Below are 23,731 nucleotides of genomic sequence, written 5' to 3' on the forward strand. Positions count from 1 at the left end.
GAAGGTCAAATGTACTTGAAATCTGAGACATATTAACATTAGATTATCCTAAAATATGCAGCCATTTAGCTAACATATCATAAGTCTCTAAAGAAATCCTTAATCAGATGCATGAAGATACATCATGCCCAACAACATAAATATCTGTGCGAAGGACAAAGTTAAGCAGAAGGGTGTGCAAATCTGAAACTGTGGTTTGCATTAAAAAGTCCTTTTATGTCTTTGCCTCACTCTGGGCATGAAGTAAAATTTTCTGTTGTTGTGCACTGCTCAGAATGAATGGGGATCTCCGTGATACTAGGGGATCTGCAAGTACTTGGGTAATCATCTAGTTGTTTTAGTACCTCCCTCAGATTCAGTGTTTCCTGTATGGAGGGGAGATCACAGAATCACACAGAATCACAGAATGGTTGAGGTTGGAAGGGACCTCTGGAGATCATCTAAGTCCAACCCCCCTGCTCAAGCAGGGTCACCTAGAGCACGCTGCACAGGATCGTGTCCAGGCGGGTTTTGAATATCTCCAGAGAAGGAGACTCCACAACCTCTCTGGGCAACCTGTGCCAGTGCTCTGTCACCCCCACAGTGAAGAAGCCTTTTCTCATGTTCAGATGGAACTTGCTGTGCTTCAATTTGTGCCCGTTGCCTCTTGTCCTGTCACTGGGCACCACTGAAGAGAGTCTGGCCCCATCCTTTTGACACCCTCCCTTTAGATATTTGTATACATTGATAAGATCCCCTTTCAGTCTTCTCCAGGCTGAACAGGCCCAGCTCTCTCAGCCTTGCCTCATAAGAGAGATGCTCCAGTCCCCTAATCATCTTTGTGGCCCTTCGCTGGACTTGCTCCAGTAGTGCCACATCCCTCTTGTACTGGGGAGCCCAGAACTGGACACAGGACTCCAGATGTGGCCTCACCAGGGCTGAGGAGAGGGRGAGGATCACCTCCCTCCACCTGCTGGCAACACTCTTCCTGATGCAGCCCAGGATACCACTGGCCTTCTTGGCCACAAGGCCACATTGCTGCCTCATGCTTAACTTGGTGTCCACCAGCACTCCCAGGTCCTTCCCCGCAGAGCTGCTTTCCAGCAGSTCARCCCCCAACCTGTACTGGTGCATGGGGTTATTCCTCCCCAGGTGCAGGACCCTGCACTTGCCTTTGTTGAACTTCATGAGGTTCCTCTCYGCCCACCTCTCYAGCCYRTCCAGGTCTCTCTGAATGGCAGCACAGCCYTCWRGBGTATCRGCCACTCCTCCCAGTTTKGTATCATCAGCAAACTTGCTGAGGGTGCACTCTGTCCCTTCATCCAGGTCATTGATGAAGAAGCTGAACAAGACTGGACCCAGTACTGACCCCTGGGGGACACCGCTAGCTACAGGCCACCAGCTAGACTGCGCTGTTGATCACAACTCTCTGAGCTCTGCCATTCAGCCAGTTCTCAATCCACCTCACTGTCTACTCATCTAGACCACACTTCCTGAGCTTACCTATGAGGATGTTATGGGAGACGGTGTCGAAAGCCTTGCTGACGTCAAGGTAGACAACATCCACTGCTCTCCCCTCATCTACCCAGCCAGTCATTCCATCATAGAAGGCTATCGGATTGGTTAAGCATGATTTCCCCTTGGGGAAGACATGCTGACTACTCCTGATCACCTTCTTTTCCTCCACATGCTTGGAGATGGCCTCCAGGATGAGCTGTTCCATCACATTTCCAGGGATGCAGGTGAGGCTGACTGGCCTGTAGTTCCCTGGGTCCTCCTTCTTGCCCTTTTTGAAGACTGGGGTGACACTGGCTTTCTTCCAGTCTTCAGGCACCTCTTCTGTTCTCCATGACCTTTCAAAGATGATGGAGAGTGGCCTCACAATAACATCCACCAGCTCCTTCAATACTTCTGGGTGCATCCCATCAGGGCCCATGGATTTGTGGGTGTCAAGTTTGCCTAAATGATCTGAAACCTGATCCTCCTTGATCAAGGGCAATTCTTCCTTTCTCCAGACTTTCTCTCTGGTCTCCAGGATCTGGGATTCCTGAGGGCTGGCCTGAGCAGTAAAGACTGAAGCAAAGAAGGCATTCAGTAACTCTGCCTTCTCTGCATCCTTYGTCACCAGGGCACCCACCCCATTCAGCAGTAGGCCCACATTTTCCCTAGTCTTCCTCTTGCTACTGATGTATTTGAAGAAGCCCTTCTTGTTGTCCTTGACATCCCTTGCCAGATTTAATTCCAAATGGGCCTTAGCCTTCCTCGTCGCATCCCTGCATACTCTGACAACGTTCCTATATTCCTCCCAAGTGGCCTGTCCCCCTTTCCACTTTCTGTATACTTCCTTCTTCTGGTTGAGTTTTGCCAGGAGCTCCTTGCTCATCCATGCAGGTCTCCTGCCCCCTTTGCTTGACTTCTTACTCATAGGGATGTGTTAGTGTAGAACAAGCATATATAAAAGATATTTATTTTTTGGTGAGGGGAAGTTATTCTGAGTTCAAGGACTTCTGTTCATTTTAATAGGATTTATCAAAATGGCTTTTTCTCTCTCTCTGAACCCCTCTCAGCAACCTTGGCCCTTAGTTACAGACTGCAGAGAGCCCTGCAGTGCCCTGAGTTTTCACTGAGGGGCCGTAATGGGGAAGTCTGCAGGAAGCTACACACAGAGGGAAAAGAGCAGTGCTGCTTGCACCCAAGCCACCAGCACACTCGTGAGATAGTCTGGCCAAGCAAGCACATGCTCTGTTCATTTCATCTCTTCTTTTGTATAAAATAAAATGAGGATTATGGGCCAGTGTCTTCATGAATGTTAAAAAAAAAATGAGTCATTTACAATGAAGTCTTTACCTGTTTGAAATTTAAAAAATTACTGGAAAATGCTTGAGACTTGGGGAGTGGCTACAGAATGGCCCTAGAAAAGGTTCCTCTAAAACCCTTGCTCTGCCTGTGACCTCCTTAACTAGGCTTACCACGCTAATGATGCTCATTGGCTTTGATGTTGGCAAAATGGAATATGCAACTTTCCTTAAATGTTTTTTGTCAACTTTTTTCAAGTGACCCACTTACATAATTGGCCTCTGGCTTAAATTAAAAAATATATATACACTTAATTGCTGGCTTTATACTGTGCTACTTTTCAGAGGAATACTTTAATAGTATGGTAGCTTTTAAAATCTAAACAGCCATTCTGAAATTTTAGCATTAGCTGGGTTTAAAAAAATCATAAGACTTTTATGTTTTCACTTCGTCTTTCTGTTGCAATTAAACTGTTGGAGGAAGAATGCATTAAAGGACAATGTAGACTGTGTCCTGAAGTATGGCTCAGGTGGGAAGAATAAATCTCAGTGTAGCCAAGTAGATTTACATTCAAATGTTATTTTAGTATTCTGACAAAATGGTTTAAATGGTAGCTAATCTGGTTGGCTGAATGTTCTGACACCTCTATGACACAGGTCTCAACCTGCAGTCCCTGTAACCTCCCAACCCYCTAGCAAGAACTACCCAAAAGAAAAACAGTAGATTTTCCTTTATTTTGGGGTTAATTCTAAACTAGCCAAAAGCAGGACAAAAACCATATCAGAATTTCAAATCCTTTTCTTTTGCAACAAAGATATTATTTGTGCTTTTTTAAAAGACTCTGTGGTTCAGCAATTTAATGTTATTTGTTTTTTTTGTTGTTGTTAGGGAAAGCCTATGTGATAAAAGCCACCCTGATTTGGCTGTACATAGATCACATTTTTTCTTTCCTTTCTCCTCCTCCTTCTTCCTCAGAAAATAAGATAAATTATTTCTTCCTCATGTAAAATGATATCCAGAGGTCAGTCTTTGACTTTTCTGAGAGTCTTTTAAGGGATATATCAGCAATACCACTTAGCTYTTGTTGAATTAAATATAAATAGAACTCATACAAATAATATTATTGGAGAAAAAAATCAGTGTCTGTGCAGCTTCAGATTTCTAACAGAGTCCAAGACCTGCAGGATTAATGGAGTCATGTTCCTTTGGGGTTTTGTCCCAGACCACACAGGTCTTGTAAGAGAATAAGGCTATTTTAGATTGATGGTCTTTGTTCATATTCAGTGCCATTACCTAGGCAATACTGACAGTTTATCTCCTTTAAAGTAGACAGCGATAGTTCAGCAGGAAATCTGTTATTATTGCTCTATTCCCAAAGGAAGGAAATGAAAAGACAAGAATGCTTAGTTTTGTTAATTGGATGGCATCTTGTGTAAAAATAAATTTACTCCCCCCCCCCCCCAAAAAAAAAAGTATTCAAAATAGATATTTAATCAGGTAAAAATGAAGAATAATTATTCAGAGTAGAAGAAGGAATTATTCAGGAAATGCTCAGGAATTAAACAGATTTTAAAATTTCACAGGAAGCAGTTTAATATTTTTAGTTACTATTTATTTTTCTCATTTTTAGTTCAATAATACATAATTTATAAATACTGGAGATACAGTACATTCACAAAGAAAAACACAATATTCTCTGTTAGAAACCTTATGTATTTAGTATATGTGTCAACAAAGAAAGACACTTGAAGTACTTTGCAAAAACAACTTCAGCCCTGATCTTCTACAAGTTGTATTTATTCTTAGATTTGCATATACACCTTTGATAGGACTACATGCGGAAGAGGATGGGGTTGAGTGTGTATTTTATATGGCTCATATGCAGGATATGAGTAACTTAAAATTAAGGTGACATACTGAGGAGCAATGCTATGCTATGAAGTATCTGTCTAAACTAAAACCTAGTAACGCAGTAGCATACAGAAACACATTTAAATTATATTTGTATATAAGTTTGGTGATGAGTATTGTCTGTCAAAGTGGGCTGATCAGTCTATTTTATGCAGTTGCTTGTATTATATCTGTTATTTATTAAAGTATTTTAATTCCTCAAATAGGAACCCAAGAACTGCATGAGCATTTGTAAAGGCTTTAATGAAATTGATTTTAAATACTGGAAATTGTTTTCCTAATTAAAGTTTTTTATAGTCGAATTGGAGAAGAATTTTCTGACACTGTAGTTGCCCTATATGAGAGGAGAGTGTACTTTTGTCTGAGAAATTCATTAGCTAGAACAGGGTTGAAATGGCTAAAAAAGGGTTAAATGTCAGTTTGGATTTTCTTTCCTTGTTCTAGTCAACGCTGGAAATTTTAGAGGAAGAATATTTCAGGATTTATTTCTGATAAATCAGACTATAGAACTCAACCCTAATGAGAAATCTCCAGGGTACCCAGTTCAGTCCCAAAGAAATCATGCAAATATTTTTTTGAGAAAAAGCAGGATTAGTTTCAGTAGTTCTTGGAGAAGATTCCTGTTACATTGATAAGGCTGTTTTTAAAAAAACATATTCAGAACTTTAATTGTTAACATGATTTATCTGTTTCCTGTTCAGTAGATGAAGACAGCAAAAATGACTAAACTGCAGCAGAAGACTTGTCCTTATGTGCTTGCAGTATTCTAAATTGCTGTGAGAGAAACAGAACTCTGAATCCAAATCCTGCCAAGGAAACTGAGAAGGAATTGATTTTCAAGTGTTGTACATTAGCACATAAATGCATTAGACCACAACAGTGCAAGTGATCACAGAATCACAGAATGGTTGAGTCTGGAAGGCACCTCTGCAGATCATCTAGTCCAACCCCCCTGCCCAGAGCAAGGTCAGCTAGGTTGCTCAGGACCTTGTCCAGTCAGGTATTGTGTGTCTCCAAGGATGGAGACTCCACAACCTCTCTGGGCAACCTGTTCCAGTTTTTTATCACCCTCACAGTAAGAAAGTTTTTTCATATGTTTAAGTAGAGATTCTTGTATTTCAGTTTTTGCCCATTGCCTCTTGTCCTGTCACTGGGCACAACTGAGAAGAGTCTGCCCCCACCTTGTTTATCTCCCCATCAGATATTTATACATATTGATAAGATCCCCCTGAGTCTTCTCTTCTCCAGGCTGAGCAGTCTGAGCTCCCTCACCCTCTCCTCACATGAGAGATGATCCAGTCCCTTCATCATTTTCATGGCCATTTGCTGGACTCTCTCCAGAATGTCAATGTCTCTCTCATAATGGGCATCCCAGACCTGGACCTGGCACTCCATATGTGGCTTCCCCAGTGGTGAAGCTCAGAAAGTGTCTAGATGAGTAGATGAGTCTAGATGAGTAGACAGTGAGGTGGATTAAGAACTGGCTGAATGGCAGAGCTCAGAGAGTTGTGATCAGCGGTGCAGAGTCTAGTTGGAGGCCTGTAGCTAGCAGTGTCCCCCAGGGGTCAGTACTGGGTCCAGTCTTGTTCAGCTTCTTCATCAATGACCTGGATGAAAGGACAGAGTGCACCCTCAGCAAGTTTGCTGATGATACCAAACTGGGAGGAGTGGCCGATACACCAGAGGGCTGTGCTGCCATTCAGAGAGACCTGGATGGGCTGGAGAGGTGGGCGGAGAGGAACCTCATGAAGTTCAACAAAGGCAAGTGCAGGGTCCTGCACCTGGGGAGGAATAACCCCATGCACCAGTACAGGTTGGGGGCTGAGCTGCTGGAAAGCAGCTCTGCGGGGAAGGACCTGGGAGTGCTGGTGGACACCAAGTTAAGCATGAGGCAGCAATGTGGCCTTGTGGCCAAGAAGGCCAGTGGTATCCTGGGCTGCATCAGGAAGAGTGTTGCCAGCAGGTGGAGGGAGGTGATCCTCCCCCTCTCCTCAGCCCTGGTGAGGCCACATCTGGAGTCCTGTGTCCAGTTCTGGGCTCCCCAGTACAAGAGGGATGTGGCACTACTGGAGCAAGTCCAGCGAAGGGCCACAAAGATGATTAGGGGACTGGAGCATCTCTCTTATGAGGCAAGGCTGAGAGAGCTGGGCCTGTTCAGCCTGGAGAAGACTGAAAGGGGATCTTATCAATGTATACAAATATCTAAAGGGAGGGTGTCAAAAGGATGGGGCCAGACTCTCTTCAGTGGTGCCCAGTGACAGGACAAGAGGCAACGGGCACAAATTGAAGCACAGCAAGTTCCATCTGAACATGAGAAAAGGCTTCTTCACTGTGGGGGTGACAGAGCACTGGCACAGGTTGCCCAGAGAGGTTGTGGAGTCTCCTTCTCTGGAGATATTCAAAACCCGCCTGGACACGATCCTGTGCAGCGTGCTCTAGGTGACCCTGCTTGAGCAGGGGGGTTGGACTTAGATGATCTCCAGAGGTCCCTTCCAACCTCAACCATTCTGTGATTCTGTGTGATTCTGTGAATAGAGGGGAAGGACCACCTCCCTTGACCTGCTGGTGAAGCTTTTCTTAAGGCAGCCCACGAGGCTGTTGATCTTCTTTGCCGCAAGGGCACATTGCTGCCTTATGTCCAACTTGTTGTCCACCAGGACCCCCAGATCTTTTCCTGCAAAGCTGCCGTCCATCCAGCTGGCCCCCTGCCTGTACTGGAACTTGATGATTCCACCTGCCTTCCAGAGTCTGCCATAGCAGATTTAGTAGCAGAATCAGACATTTGTTAAATAATTTGTGTTGCAAAATAAAAAATAATAAAGAACTTAATAATGTTATACTATCAAATACTAGTGATATTGAAACTGTATAAACATCATTATTAAAAGTAGCTGCTTTCCTGTCTAGTTTTGACTTTTGAAAATTCTGAATTCTGGAGGATTTACATATTCATTCTATTTGAGTTTCTTAAAATGAACCATGATATACTGATGTGATAGTTTCTAAAGAAGCTAAACCTCTTAATTTTGTATGGAAAGTATCAACTAAAGATCCTGTGGCACCTTGCAAATTCAGGTCCCTGAATTTTGCTTCAGGTTGCTTTTATTTCAGCAATGTTCTCTCATTAAGCTTTATTCTGCAGGTATTTTAAAGTTCTAAATACAAACATAAGCATACAGCAATCAAAACAGTACTTAACTTCTGATCATCTTTGCCAAGTGCACAGTCATCCAATAGTATCATAATTGATCTAAGTACTAAGGTGCGAAACTCTGTGTTGCTGAAGGATTAGATGATGTAAATAGCTTTTTGTGTTTTGCAATAAAAGCACACTTTTGTTGTGCTTGATGCAGAAGCAGATGAAGGTATTCTTTTATTGAAGTAAACAGGTGGAAAATTGCTCTAGATTGTTACAGTGCAGAGCATCTGCCCTGAAAGGAATGAGGTTCATCTACAGGGCAAGCTCTAACCGTGGCGCTCCGTTGGGGTTACTCTTGGACTATGTGGTCAAAGCAAATAACGTCATGTCTATCTAAACTGTTATAACCGTGAGTGGCACATTTTCTCATCTATAGTGTTATATTCTAAACTGTCACTAGGCATTAACTCAGTCACTGGTGAAGTCCTACCACCTAGAGATGAACTCTGCCTCAAAATGATGTTTTCCACTTCAGTGCTACTTGTATAGCAATTACTGGGTCATTAATATCATTGCATGCAATTAGTGACAGTAGAACGAGCAAGGGGTTTGTTATTTATTTAATATGAACTTTTGCTATAACCCTTTCTTATCCAAGTGCTGCATACAGAAACCAGAGAGATTTTTAAGGTAGATGAACATCCTTGAAGGGCTATGTTGAGTTTGTATGATATAGAAGATATGTCCTCATTTAATGTTAAAGCTGCAGCTTTTGTTTCCAGCAAGCCTGCTCGTCATTAGCAGCAATCAGTGTAACTTGAATGCTAACTAATTCTATTAGTTCTGTTCAGCTGAACTGTTAAGCAGAGCTTGCTGTGGTAGTGGGGAGAGATTTCTTTCCATCCATGAGAGGCTTTTGCCAGTAGTGTGCTGAGAGAAGGGCTAAACTGTGTAAATATCTGTTTATGGTTGATGAAGTTAACTAGCTAGTAATCTGTTTTAAATGCATACATTCTGATATACATTGAGTACATCATAATTAGTGGGCTTACATCTGCCACAGTTACTTCAGCACTCACAAATATATAATTTGTTTATGTAAAATAGAAGCAACCATGTGTGCAGTAGATCATTATCTGACATTTCTCGGAGTATGAGAAATATTTAACTGACATACTTTTATAAATGCTTAACTAAAACGGAAGACTTAAAGTGTCATTTGTAGCAATACAATATTGAGATGTTTTTATTTTTTGTTTTTCCAATCAACTCTAAATCTTTCCAAAATAATTTTTGAAAAGGGATATTTGACAGCAGTGAAGGAGGATTTTGTTGTGAGTGGGTGGATGCTGTGGCCTTCCATAACGAATAATAATGCAGCAAGTAATTTACTGTTTAGCACACTTCAGCTGTGCTATCCCTTAAACTAGAGATAAAAATGGTGCTGCTTTCTTTTTACAGTGAGAGGCAGCAGCAGCCAGTTGAATTTGGCAGCTTTTTGGATACTTTCTGACTCTCTGATGCTCACTGTCTTTTTTTCCCTTTATGGAAAGGGAAAGCCTTTGTTTAAAAAATGGGGAGGGGGCTTTTCTTTTTTACCTCCTATATTCTTGTTGTATGGTGCTACATCCCTCTGGAATTAGTAGAATCATTCTGAATGTAGGAAAGGGGGAAAAATTTACGAGAACTCTCTCCCTATTTTCTGCATCATACTTGGGTGATCCTCCTCAGTCGGATGATATGAGATGTGGAAAGCAGATTATGGATTTTCAAAGGTGTGCCTGGAATTAAACAGTTGGTATATATGAGGTATATACAAAGGTATATTCCAGTACAGAACTGGTTGGCTCCGTCTTGTGGGTGTTCTCCACACTGCACCCCAATAAAAACATTAAACAGCAGTAATATCTGTCCCTCTCTTGACATTTGAAAATAAGTGGGGAATTTTATAGAGAATTTTGTAAAGAACACTGTATCATCAGTCCCATCTCTAAGTACAAGTCACATCATTAGCATTTGGAAAAGATACAGATTAGAGTAATGGTTAGAAAAGTGAATCACAAAATTTCACTGCAGAGCCTTTGATTTCTTATAGATAAGAAGAGTCCTGGTTTTTATTTTACTTTGTTTTGTTCTGGTTTTAGCCTGGTTGAGCTGCTCGTGTATTGCTGCTTACTTCCTCTGCAGAAAATAATTTGTGGGTCCCGTTCATCTGAGTCTTACAACATAGAACATTAATTAAAAAAAAAGATAAGGATGAGAAGTGTAAAAGAAGAAAGTTGAATTYTTCTTGTCCTTCCCTTCACATTGAACTTTTGCTTTGTTTATAATTAATCAGAGGAGAAAAGGGCTGGCTTCAGGAGTATTTATAAACACTCTAGAAGCTTTAGTTTAAGAAAAATTCTATATTAATATGAAGAAATGTGTGGATGAAGATTCAGAGAACAATGAGTTTTGGAATGTTGTTTAGGTTGAGTAGCTCCTCACAAAATCCTGCTGCCACCTCAACTTAGCAAGTAGGGCAAATAAAAAAAAAATAGACATGTTAGAAAAACGCAAAATGATTAGTAAACTACTTTTTTATTCATACATATTTCACAATTTTCTCAGTGTCCTGCATTATAGATATTTTATTTATTGAGCAAGTTCAGTAGCTTTTTATCTTTTTTATTAAAGATTATTTTTCTGTCTCTGTAAGATCCACAGAAAAATAAGGATGTGGTTGTATTGTTTGAGCACAAAGAGTTAAACAAAGGAAGTCTCCAGTCTGCAGATAGAAACAAAAGTATATATTGGCAGTACTCAGTGCAACCATTCATAATGCAGTTAAATTTTAGCAGAGTTGGGGTTGAAGTTCGGAACTACTGATGATTACATTTTGGAAGCCAACCTGTTAAAGAAAAAAAAAAAGGAAGGTTTCAATATCAATCTGAAGGTTTGTAACTACAAACAAGTACAAACCATTAGTTGCTTGTAGATGAAATTGTATATTTTATCTTCTCTCTAAACGTTCTGAAGCTCATTTGCCAACTTACCTGTTCTTTGGTGAGTGGCCTGAACAATTTTTTTCAGTTGTTTCAGATCTCCATACAGGTCTGGCATTGGTACTAAGTGGAAAAAAACAAAAAAGAGAGAGAGAAAAAATTTAATTTCAGTTAATTAAAACATTCCTCCTATTACCTCGGCTGCCTTGTTCTTCATCCCTGGCTAGTCTAGAAACAACCTTCGTGCTGTGATTTGTGGTTTATGAGTGTATGATTTTTGGTGTTCTCAAAACTGTCCCATAAATTTAGATAATTTATGGGAAAGAAGAATTATTTATTTAGTGCTTTACTAAGAAAGTCATTAAAAGGAACAAAAGTAGATGAAAGCAGTCAGAGCATACACACATGAAGCCTGGCAAAATAAGGTTCTATTATTTAATAAAATAAAAAAACCCTCAAAAGCTTTACGGGCACTTAGTAATCCTTTGACTGCATATTAGATAAGTGCAGCTTTGCATTAAAAATAACTTCTTACTACTGTTGGATCTAAAGCTTTCATGGATTTTTATTACTGCAGTGTTTGGGCTTTTCCATTTCATTTCTATGCACAGAAACAGCACGGCTGGGCAAAAGTGGAGATAGATATGGTTATTTGATTTTATTTAGCTCTCATTTTAAGAAATCTGTTTTGTAATCCTGATTTCAAGTAGTATTTCAGACAACGATGGTGGAARCAGAGATAACTACTATCAGACAGTGGTGATCTTCCTCAAAGAAACCTGTAGTTCTCTTCTTCCTTCTTTCTTCCTGGATCCACACCAGTAGCAATTAATTCCTGATGACCCCTTCAATGATGGATCTTTGATAAGACAGTTAGTTAAATGGCTTTTATCATCCAGCACACCGAGTGGGCACAAAACCAATTTTGCCCTCACTATCAGTTTGACATCACTGATTTGTTCCTATAGTCTCTGATTTGAGGTTCATTTAGTTAACACAGGAAGAGTAAAAGGGATGACCACAATTTCCTTCTTCAGGCATGTGGTCCATTTCATATGTAAGCTCCAGAATTAAATTACTTATGAAGTTGTGTTGGTTCAAAGGATATGATATTTAATTTGGCAACTAGGTAATGTTTTTCGTAAGCCTAAAACATGAAAGCATGGGTAATAATTGTGACAAAAGTAAAGGGCTGAAATTTTAGTCTACCAGTGTTTTCTTTTAAGTAATTGTGGTGGCATTCTTTAATTTTGTAATGTGCAATTTTAAGAGTGTGGGAAGTCGAATTTTTGTGACTCTGCCTTCATTTCTAATCTCTTTGTGAATGAAAAGCTATATACAGGCACAAATCCAGCAGCTTAATTCTCCATCTGATTAGAGCAATGTTACCAACCTGATAGGTTGAAAACAGCCAAGATCCATGCAGTGGCTTAGCCTCCTGGGAGGCAGAGTAATAACAATCAAATGAAGACATATTAAAATGTAATATTACTTCCTCTCCGTGGGGACTGTATAAGAATCATAGCCAGGAACTATTCTTGTCAGCTGATTCTGTTTCGCTCGCTGATTCCCTACCTCTGCATTTATGACTAATGCATTTCATACAATAAACAGAGCTTGTGAAGTTTTAAAAGCAAATAAATGTAAAAGACCATACATTGATTTACATGATTTCCATATATATATGTATGTATATATATTATTTTTTAAACAAGAGAAGGCAGAACTGGTATTATATGCCTCGGTCTGAATAATTTCCTTACCTCTTATGGTAAGTGAGGTGATATATGAACTGAAAATGTACATTAACTTCTCCAAAATAAGAATACATCAGCAGACTCTTAACCATAATTTCATAAGAATTCAGTTTTTCTGAAAGTTGAAACCCCAAACTTAAATTCATTATAAAATGACAGCTGCTGTTGACTTCAMGGAATACAGGCACACACTATTAATACAGGGCTCAAGCATCATTCTTAACTTACTGCTGAAAATGTATTGCCTGTAAATTATTTTGATTTTGTCAGGAAGTATTAACAAAGATTTTAGGGCCATTCTATGTGTTTATTTGTAGATATGGATAAACTGTTGACTGAATAATTTAGTGTGTTTTTGACTATAATTAATAGAAGTTTTGCCATTGACACCAGTGGAACAGGACAGCTCTCAGAGACTCAGAGATACCTATCCATCAAAAGATGAAAAAATGTTTTGTTAGCTGATTAGCAACATTGTACTTTTTTTCAGTTTCCTATATGCTGCTGTATTACTATGAAGTGTGTGATGCTGAGAACATTTCATACTCATGAACAACTTTGTCTTAATCATTGATTATGTTTAGTAATGTTAGTATTTAAGTAGCATCTGTTCTTCTTAACAGAGAGTCATATATGGTAATTCATGTGTTAGTAAATGCTTCTAAAATACATCCACATTCAGACCCAAAAATTAAAAAAAAAGGACTTTTTTTCCTGAATGGAAGTTCTAAAATTTGATCACATAAACACACCTGAAAGTAGCATTTCCCTTTTAAACATGATGAATTAGTGTTATGTTTCTGCGTTTATACCCTAAACAGATAGGGTTTTTTTTTTTTTTTTTAATATTATATCAACGTAACCAGAACTCCAGGTACAGGGTTACTTTGCTGAAGTATGAGCGTAATGGAGGAGCTTGGATCATAGTGGGTATAATTTTCACTTGGAGATCAATATAGAAGGACAGCTGCAAGTGTTTGAGGAATATTTTATACTTGCTGCCTTGTCTGACTTATGCACACTAAACTGTCAAGGGGTATTAGCAGCATAAAACTGTTTTCTCTGATGTCCCAGATTACTTCTCTCTCTCCATGCAGCTTTTTGAAGCTTAAAACTATGTGTTTAAAACTACCCATTTTCTTCCTGGTACACCAGGGATACGTGAGGTTATATTTCGATAGTCTTAATGAATTTTGAAAAATAATTTCCTCTAGTGGCCTTGGGTAATCGTTGGTTTAATTACAGGGAGAAGCTGAGACTGAAACTTCGCTTTATCACTGAAACTCTCCTCTTTGAAAATTCTCCACTTCTCAGGATGTAGCACTCTCTACTCTGAGCTATAACATAGGCTTTCAGAAAACCCCTTGAAGAACTGTGGAAAAGTGAATACTTCTGCAGATTCATTCATCTAACATCAAAGCTAGGGAAGCATTCTTTTAGCAAGCGAGGCAGTTTGAGCTCTTACAGGCACACAACCAGAGTTATTGTACATGTGGGCCTTCATTTGCAGACTGTATTTGAAGTAATTTTGCATTCTTTTTGCCATCTTACTTTCTTATTCTATGCTGAGGTCAGACTGCGTCCTCTGCATCTTATTGTGGTCTCCTGCACTGTAGGTTAAATGGATACGCTTTTAAAGAATAAAAAGGCATTGATGTTCAGAAGAATCAGCACTTGATTCAATTAAAATCAAGTAGAAGGTGTTTAAAGAGATGTGAACCCCCATAGCCGAGATTAAAAAGCAAAGAATAACAACAAAGCAAGACAAAGTCAGTGTTTATTAGTTGTGCTTTCAGCTGATGCTCAGCTTTGGTATTGCTATTTAGTACTTTTTTTCCCCTGTCCTTGTGCTGGTACATTGGCAAATAGGTCATAAAAAACACTTTCAGCAAAGACACATTTGATTTATGTCCAGAACTGGTTCTTAGTATTGATTTTTTTCCCCTCTGGAAAAAAACAAAAGAAAACAAAACTATATGTCTCCATTATTTTCTGAGCCCAGCAATGCAGTGGCACATTTCAGACCTGCTTTTATCTTAAATTACTCATTGTGCTTTTTTATATTTTAAACAGGTTTTTTGAAAGTTGGAAAAAAAAGTTGTTTGGGGTACTTCCATGGTCACGCTTTTACAGTGGGGGGGGACACAAGAGGAGGAGCTGGGAGGCACCACACTTAAGGAGAAAGGACTTGTAGGGCAAGAAAGCCCCACAAGGGAAGTTTGTATGGTGGCTGTAATTTGAGTTAGTTACAAAAGAGGCAGAAGGGGAACAAAACCAAGAGGTAGATCAAAGGCTAGGAAGCAGGGTTCAGCGGTATGGGGTTTATATCTTTACGGCTAGAGAGAAGATTAGAGCAAGAAAAATACTGCCATGGGGCTAGGAAGACATTGTGAAGGAAAAAGGAAATATACATCGACTGCATTTGAAAGAAAATCCCCAAGGAAGGTGAAAGAGAAGGAAGGAGAATTAAAAACAAAAATCTGAACAGTGTGAAGCCCTTGTTAAATTAGATCCCTAGCTCAAAAGAGAGAGGCTGGAAGGAGAAAAGTGCTGTTTAAGCAGTTCATCAGAGCCACGGCAAGCAGCGAGCTCTGTATCTCTTTTTTCCCCCTTTGTTTTGTTTTCAGTCGGTGGCCTGGAATGGGTGTGTGTGCCTGCCTCCGTTTGTGTGTGTGCTTCGGCACTGGGATAAATAGCTCCAAGAAGTGGCGAGGGGACAAGATGAAATAGATCCGGGATCCGCACACACTCGCAGGGGCTGCAGCGCTGTTGTTCGCCTGCCTGGCTCATGGCAGTGTTTACTCTCAGGATGGCGAGCGTAGTGCGTGAGCCTGACCTGGTCTTTATGCTCCAAATATACAGTGCAAGACAGCCAGTGTGAGGAAAAAAAAAATCCGGTGTGTTCCCTAAATAGTGACGATGGAGCAACCTGACCACGATGTGTAAGCTTTGCCACCGTTACAGTGACGCCAGTGCACACATCTAACCGAGCTCCCACTCGCCCCGGTCCCCGGGGTGGTGCGGCTGCAGTGCTCACAGCTCAGGAGCTGCTGAGCTTTTCTCCAGCAGCTGGTTGGGTTTGTAACCAACGGCTGGCTCCGTGCTGCTCTGGGCTGGAGCATGCACGCGCGTACCCCTAGACTGTGTGACTCAACGTTTTGGATTCTCCAGGGGAGTTGTGCTTCGCACACAAATCACTTTACAATGTCAGCTCGCAGTGGGGTTGCACGTAGCATAAGCATGAACAATATAGACGCAGGGGAAAGCACCCATTTGTTTGTGTAAGTGAAAAGGTTTCTGTGAGAATAGAAGGTGTCTCCCCACCCCCCCGCCCCCGCCTCCACAAATGCTCCTGAACACTGAGAAAAGTAAGATCATACTTTAAAATATTAAATGGTTTTCCAATCAGTGCAGAATCTCAGCTTTCACCTGGGTCTTTTGTATGTGTTCACTTCTTCCAGCAGGAGATTTGTAATAGAGGAAGCAGGTGTAACATGGTGATTATAAAGACACAGCTTTAAAAAAAAGAGGTGAATTTTCAGTGCTTTGCTCCTTTGAGTCTGCCAGGGCTTCCTTTTCAGCTGACTCCATCACCTTTTAGGAAGGTGCTGTGTTTTTGTCCAAGCCAGTCAGTCAGTCAGTTGTGCATAGAAAAAAAGTTGCTGGGTAAATTTGAAACCTTGATAACACATTCCTCCATTTATATATATTGTACAGCTTACCAATGTATTCATTCCTTTGGCTTTCAACATTTCACAACTTTCCGTAGGTCAAGCTGAGCAACAAGAACAGCTCCTGGTAGATTAAAAGACTTTATGCTTTTTAGACACTCATGTTCACATCACTTTGCCTGTTGATTTCCTGATTTTTATTTTTATTTTTATTTTTTTTTATTTTTAATCAGCAACATCAAATGGGTCTTTGGAGGGCCTGGATAACCAGGAGGGAGGGGTGTGCCAGACAAAAACCATGAAGATCCTCATGAAAGTTGGACAAGGTAAAGACCATCTGCTGTTTCATGAAATCACTTTGATCAGTCCCAGTACCCTTTTAGTTTTCAGGCTTCTTTTAATAGTGTAGAACAGAGAGCCAACCAAGTCTAGTATGGTCATTCCTCCCTCGTAGTCTGAAAGCAAAGCCTATTTTCTGTTCCTCAGCTACTGACAGATTTCTACAGGAGGAGGGTTAGTGTAATAAGATCTCTTCATTGGAGAGCTCCCTAGAAGGAAAAGTCACCTGGGAGTAACATGTTTCAGTCATTTTTATTTTTATTTTAAAAACAAAAGCCACAACTTCACTATTCAAAATTACTTAAAATAAATGAAAGGAGGGAAGCTAATATTTCTATAGTTTGCTTGTTATAAATTCTATTTACAGAGAGGTTTTTGTTCATTGTCTCTTTTCATATATAGATAACCTATTGTGCAGAAAGAAAGAATTATTCTTCTAAGTAGAAGTTGGTTTAGTAGTCAATCAGCTTCCTCAGTTAAACTGAAATGTCATCTGCAAAGCTTTTCTTGCCAGTTACAGGAATCCCTATAGTTTCTGCAGATGGCCTCACAATTTAAACCTCTGAAATAACTAATATAACCACTTTGCTTTAAAAGGAAAATTACACTCTTATATCTCATAGTCCTTTGCATAAAGATTCTTCTGTTCAAAGCTATTCATGTCTCATGATAAATATAACCAGGTTATAAAGCTTAATATCATCAAACGTCTAAGTTGCAGTGAATCATTTTTCTTTCTCACAGATCCCAATTCTGCTGGGTTACCTCGGAATACGGATCCAACTAAACGCCCAGAGCAGGAAGCTGGTACCAATGGGAAAAGTTCCACGACGAGTCCATTTGTGAAGGATCACTCAGGTAGATATCGTGGCATTTTGACCTGGGAAATAGCTCTGACAGATTTCCTCCTTTGTCCCCAAGCTCATTTTTATTTTAGCACTGAAATGTGATAAAATAAATATTTTCATACTGAGATGAAGCAAAAATGAGTTCTGATGCTCCAATGGATAGTATCTAGGAGCTTTAAGTTTTCGCAACTGCTACTCTTCCCCCTCTTTCACTTTGCAGTTGAAGTTAATTACATCTTATAAGAATATCACTCGTTTACAGGAAAGTTTTTGGATAGGACATTCTCTAAGCAGCTTTACGATGGTAAGTGCTGCCTTACATTTAGTACTCTGGCAGATGAAAGACTCTTTCTGTCTTTCTCTTCCCGTATAATACATTATCAAGTGGTTCTCGACAGCCATTTATAAAGTTTATTTCAAGGCACCTATAATTAATGCCCTGATCTTTTAACCTATCGTATAAAGTCTATGCATGAATGACTGGTCCTTCAGTAAATTAAAAGTTTTTTTTTTTTTTTAATAATTAGCTTAACAAGATAAACTGATGGTTCCAAACAAATATCTTCAAGATGAATTTTGCACATTAGGTGAATGAGATAAAAAGCCCAACTCTTAAGACACAAGGTCTCTGGAAGAAAATTCTGTGAATTTGGAATGTTACAAAGCAAAACTTGCTGGCAATTGATTTTGGGGTTCTCAAAAATGGCTTCAAATTTTCCTTGCTAGCTACATCATTTGTTACCAGGCTAATGAATCTTTGATGTGGCAGTTGTTGCGTGGGCTTCAGCAATTTCATACTAAGGTTACAGTTGGAAAAGTTCATAGTTATGTGAACTTAGCATCTGTAGCATTATTCCTCTGGAAGTGAGCATCAAGAGAGGGAAGAGTTATTTCAAACTTTCAAGTGAGAAAGTGTCAAGTGAGCATTCATTTAATTCTTGTGACAAACTGATAATGTGATGGCATCCAACTTCCATATATGTGTGTGTGTGTTTGTTTTTTAATAAGCGTAAGTTAGGTAATACACACAGATATATGTTATAACCATTTTGCCTATCTCCCACACTGCCTCAAGCTCCTTTGTTTCATTCGCAAGCAAGAAGAGTCTACATCATAAATAGGCACAGAGGGCTGTTTAACTTAAATCAATATCTAAAAAATAAAATAGCAGAACTGTGTGACACTAAACAGTGCCAGTTGTCCTGAGAACTGTCATTTCCCTGTGTTACTGCCTCCTTGCAGTCCTGTCCCACCCCTCTTGAGCTGGCTAGCATCTGTTAAAAGATGCGGTGTGCATCAAAGGCTGCCTTGTCAGTGCCAGTCCCTGCTGCTGATAGATGATGATGTATGAAACAGTGTGGTTTGGGAGCAGCGTAAAAGTGAGACCAGCAGACACACAGTCTTGTTTAATATTGATTGCTGACTACAGCTGTTTGCATTTAGCTATCTAACAGGGTAATTGGTTTGTCAAAGTTTAGCTGTCAGTTAATTCTTCCAGTCTTGCTTACTCTACACATTTTTAAAAAAGCATAAATTGGTTGCAGGATGGCAATAACTTTTATCTGTTATATTTCCGTTCTTTCTAGGATCTAGCACAGATGGCAGTAAGGCTGGGCATTCCAGTATACTGGGTTCAGAGGTGGCCTTATTTGCAGGGATTGCATCAGGGTGCATCATTTTCATCGTCATCATCATCACTTTGGTGGTTCTTTTATTGAAGTACCGGAGAAGACACAGGAAGCATTCCCCGCAGCACACTACAACTCTCTCACTTAGTACATTAGCCACCCCAAAACGCAGTGGCAACAACAATGGTTCTGAGCCCAGTGACATTATCATTCCTCTAAGGACTGCAGACAGTGTCTTTTGCCCCCACTATGAAAAGGTCAGCGGCGACTATGGACATCCGGTGTATATAGTTCAAGAGATGCCTCCTCAGAGTCCAGCAAACATTTATTACAAGGTCTGAGAAACACAAAACCAACTCTGTGGTACAGTTGAGTCATAGAGGAAACTTACTGGTCAAATGCTTTCTGTTGGGGTTTGTGATGATGCCTTGTGCGCTAGTACTGACTCAAGCACAGGGGAGAAAAGGCGACAGCTGTTTCTCCGAGAGCCAACTTGAGCTGGACAGCTTACCTAGTCTGTAGAATTCCTATCTTGGTGAATAAGTATTCACTAAAAGCTGGAAGACTTTAATGTAGAAGATACCCATTCTGATTGCTGTACTCTTGTTACATTCATCATCCTCAAAGCCATGTGCTGCAGGCATTCAGGCATGTACAAAAGCCAAGGGAAGATGGAGTGATCCGTGGATGTTAATAGTTCTAGGCATCCTGGGAAAGTGCTCTAGGATATCAAGCTTGAAATGCAATCTTCTGACTTTTGTGTGTCTCTCTCAGTGCATACTGGATTTGTCACACAGACCTTGGTGTCTAAGTAAGACTTTTAAAGTTCTCTTGCTTTTAGTCCGTCACTGTTCCATTTATTTCTGTTATCCGGGGCTCTGCCATCCTTCACGTAAGATTTCCTTTCACTCCACCTCGTGAATCACTAATGGAACATTAATGTTTGGAGATCCGTGCTCCATCCATCTGCTACAGCAGCCTCACTTGAATGGGTAATACATTTATAGAAACTGTGTTTGATAGTAAGGAGCCTTCCAGCCAAAAAGTTAGGCTGTCAACAACAAAGTCAGGAGCAGGACTGGGTGGTGGAGGGAAGGGCTGACTGCAGTTGCAACTGAATACTGCTGCCTCAAAAATAGAAGCTGGGAAGAAGAAACCATTTAGGTAGCACAGCACTTTGGTATGCTGAGTTTTGAGAGGCAAGTAGGAGACACAATAACACGCGTGGTGGATTAGGGCTGCATTTGAAGGAATTCATGGTTATCAAGTACCAGTGTGCAGAAAAAATAGTACCTTCCGTACAGTAGAACAAGGGGGTATTGTTAGTAAATGAACAGGCTTGGAGAGGACAAGACAATAGTAGGCCACTGAGGATATATTAGGGCAGGGCTGTTGTGGTACTGGCAATAAAATATACAGCTTTGAAGCTGTAGCAAAAATGTAGTCTGCTTTGGATGACTTTTAAGCAGACTCAGCTGCTATACTATCACATTATACTAAACACAGGGAAAGCATTTAAGAAAATAGCAGAGAGCCAAATCTGACCAAGATGATTATAAGCCAATGGTCAAATGAGCTGTAATTCCATTACTGGTAAAGTTGTAAAAAAACTTTGTCATCTCTAAAAATAAATCAGAATTTTTTCTGACTGAGCCTTTTGACACTTTGGTTTATTGTAGTGCTGTCCCTGCACGGTGGGTGTAGGTACTGTAACTGACACAGCAGTTCATTGGTGCTCTGTTGCAAAGTTAAAGCACATATGGCAAACCTCTTGCAGTCCATAAGAATAAAATAAATTATGACACTGAGATGGAGAAGAAAGATATGTCTTATTTATAATAGGTGTATAGAACACAAGGGATATGAGAGTTTTTCTTTCTTACTTTCTTACTTTTTTGTTTTGTTTTTTACTAATATATATTTTGAGATTGCACAGAATCTACACCAGAAGATGTGAAATTCATTTGCGGCAATTAAATAGTCTTAACTTGTCATCATTTTATACACACACACACACACACACACACACATATATGTGTATATTTATGCATATATACATGTACAATTTTAAAAAAAGGAAACTACTTCTGGGAAAAAACCAACAACCATTCCAAAATAACAATAATGAGAGCATATACAAAAAGACCTAAAGCCCTTTAAAGGCATCTCATATAACAGTAAACTAGGAAATAAAAGGCCCAGAATATCAGAAAATCAAATGTTACTGCATTGCATATTTAACAATGACAAGGTGTTCTGGCATTTATTTTCTGTGTTTTGTTTTCCCTTGCCTTATGGGCTGAAGTGTTCTGTAGATTTCATCAAGATTCATAGAGGGGGGTTTCAGGTTAAAGTTTTCTCTTTAGCATGGTTATTCCCCTAAAGTCCCCGCCCTGGGGGGAAAAGAAAAAAAAAAACTACTTTTTTATGTGCTATGCAAAATAGACATTTCTAACATAGTCATGTTACTATGGTAACACTTTGCTTTCTGATTTGGAAAGAAAATGTAGCAACAGCATTTTAGGGTTCTCAGGCCTCCAGTGAGCACCTGAAAGAAAAAAAAACAAAAAAAAACAAAAAAAACTGTCATAGAAATGATTACTCTCTCTGTTTCCTGAACCTGAAAATGATGTTGGGATGTTGGTCCAAAAGAGAGAAACAAAACAAAAAATCCCAACCCATGGTTCTGTGGAAGGTTACCATGGTGACTAACTACAGTACATATGTAATTCTTTTCAGCAACCCTTCCTTTCTGTGAATCCATCCATACAAGGTTCTCTTGTAAGTCATTAAGATTTTATTTGGGGGAGGGGGAGAAAGGGAAAAGAGGGGGTTACTGATTCTGATTTTTATTAAATCAAATCTGTGCTTCATCAGTTGGCTACATTCTAGTTATGTACTAAACTGTGAAAAAAATCAGATGAATTGCTGAAGAGCAACCTGCAACCAATTGAAAAAAAATGTGCTGTGCGTCTGTTTTGTGTCTGGTGCAGAATTATGACAATCTACCAACTGTTCCTTTATTTGACGTTGGTTCAGCTTTGAAAAGTTACTGTAAATGCCTTGCTTGTATGATCATCCCTAGTCACCCGACTTGGAATTTGCACCATCATGTCTAAGTGAAGATGCTGTAAATAGGTTCAGATTTACTGTATATGGATTTGGGGTGTTACAGTAGCCTTATTTGCCTTTTTAAATAAAAAAAAAATACACATGAAAACAAGACAAAAATGGCTTTTCTTAATCAGATTGTGTATATAGAGCAATGTTGTTTTTTTATAAAGTCTGAGCAAGATGTTTTGTATAAAATTTGAATTTTGCAATGTATTTAGCTACAGCTTGTTTAAAGGCAGTGTCATTCCCCTTTGCACTGTATTGAGGAAAAAAATGGTATAAAAGGTTGCCAAATTGCCGCATATTTGTGCTGAAATTGTGTACCATGAATATTTATTTAAGAATTTCTTTGTCCAGTTTGTAAGTAACACAGTATTATGCTTGAGTTATAAATAATTTCTTCTTTCTTTGTTTTTTTTTGTTTTTGTTTTGTTTTGTTTTTAAACTAGCCGGTCATAATTTTGAAATCTGCTTTAGTTCCACATTGCAATTAGCTCCCAGAAAATGAAAATTATGAGAATCACATTCCACGTCTGTTTCAAACTGAATTTGTTCTTAAAAAAATAAAATATTTTTTTCCTATGGAAACCTTGCCTTCTAAGTATTTTATTCTTTTTTTTTTTGCCATTTTATTTTTCTTTTTTAAAAGATATAAATAAGAAAAACACCAAGCCTCCCTCCCTCTGTCCCTCCGTCGCTCCCTCCTTCTCTCCCTCTCTTTTCTCTCTCTCTCTCTCTCACCTTCTTTCTCTCTCCACCCTGATTGCTGGTGGTTTCTAAAGAAAGAAAGCGCCTTATAATATACTGACTTCTGTAAACCTACTTCTTTTCCAGACTTTCTCTTATGTATATCATCAGATTATAAAATCCATGTAGGGGTCTTACGCCCTTTGAAGTCAGTGGGCTTGTAGCAGGTGCAGTAGCCAAGCCAGCTAGGAGATGAGATTATACCCATGCAGGTAATACCCAGAAATGATGGGATGGGGTTATATTGTGGGCAGAGCAAGAGAAACAAATATACCTGAACCCTTCTGGCCACTGTTGCTCTCCTCGCTGCTGCTGAGGAAAAGAAGCGGCCAGGCTGAGGTGGAGGTGAGCAAGAGGGGACGGGAGATGGAAAAAGCTGGGAGAAATAGGGAAGGGGTAGAAATGCCAAGAGGCCAAAATGTCTCTATATGTTCTTTCAATGGGGCTTTGCAGTACCCTGTCCCTGCTTTGCTGCTATGAGTAAGTACTCTGAAACCACAGACCTATTGGTAAGAGCCAAGTTAAGGAAGGTTGGGGCCAACATGTGCAGATAATACATGCCTTACTACAAGATCTGTGGTTGTGTTGCTCTATGTCATTTTCACTAGGATAACTGATACATTTAACAAATACTTTCATTTTTAACAAAGTCCAGTCACCTTTGAAAGTGAAGCATTTTTCAGCCTGCTTGCAGCGCATAAATGGAATGGTCATCCATGGAGTAACAGGTGGGAAGGTCTAAAGAGGGGAAAGATGCATTTGTCACTTTAACAACTGATGCTAGTTTGTCATAGAGCTTTTGTTATTCATAGTGATGG

The 23,731-nt window shown here is 39.7% G+C and overlaps 1 protein-coding gene across 1 annotated transcript in view; it reads left to right on the forward strand.

Annotated features, from left to right (window-relative positions):
• EFNB2 (ephrin B2) overlaps window positions 1–19,393 on the forward strand; it is a 44,545-nt gene extending 25,152 nt beyond the window's left edge. Inside the window, exons 3-5 of the mRNA XM_026066812.1 lie at window positions 16,471–16,563; window positions 17,321–17,434; window positions 19,011–19,393. Of these exons, the coding sequence (XP_025922597.1) occupies window positions 16,471–16,563; window positions 17,321–17,434; window positions 19,011–19,393 (590 nt within the window). The remainder of the gene's footprint in view (window positions 1–16,470; window positions 16,564–17,320; window positions 17,435–19,010) is intronic.
• The last annotated feature ends 4,338 nt before the right edge of the window (window positions 19,394–23,731 follow it).

The sequence above is a fragment of the Apteryx rowi genome, unplaced genomic scaffold (assembly GCF_003343035.1).
Source record: "Apteryx rowi isolate R43461 unplaced genomic scaffold, aptRow1 scaffold_249, whole genome shotgun sequence".
In the NCBI taxonomy this organism is placed as follows: Eukaryota; Metazoa; Chordata; class Aves; order Apterygiformes; family Apterygidae; genus Apteryx; species Apteryx rowi.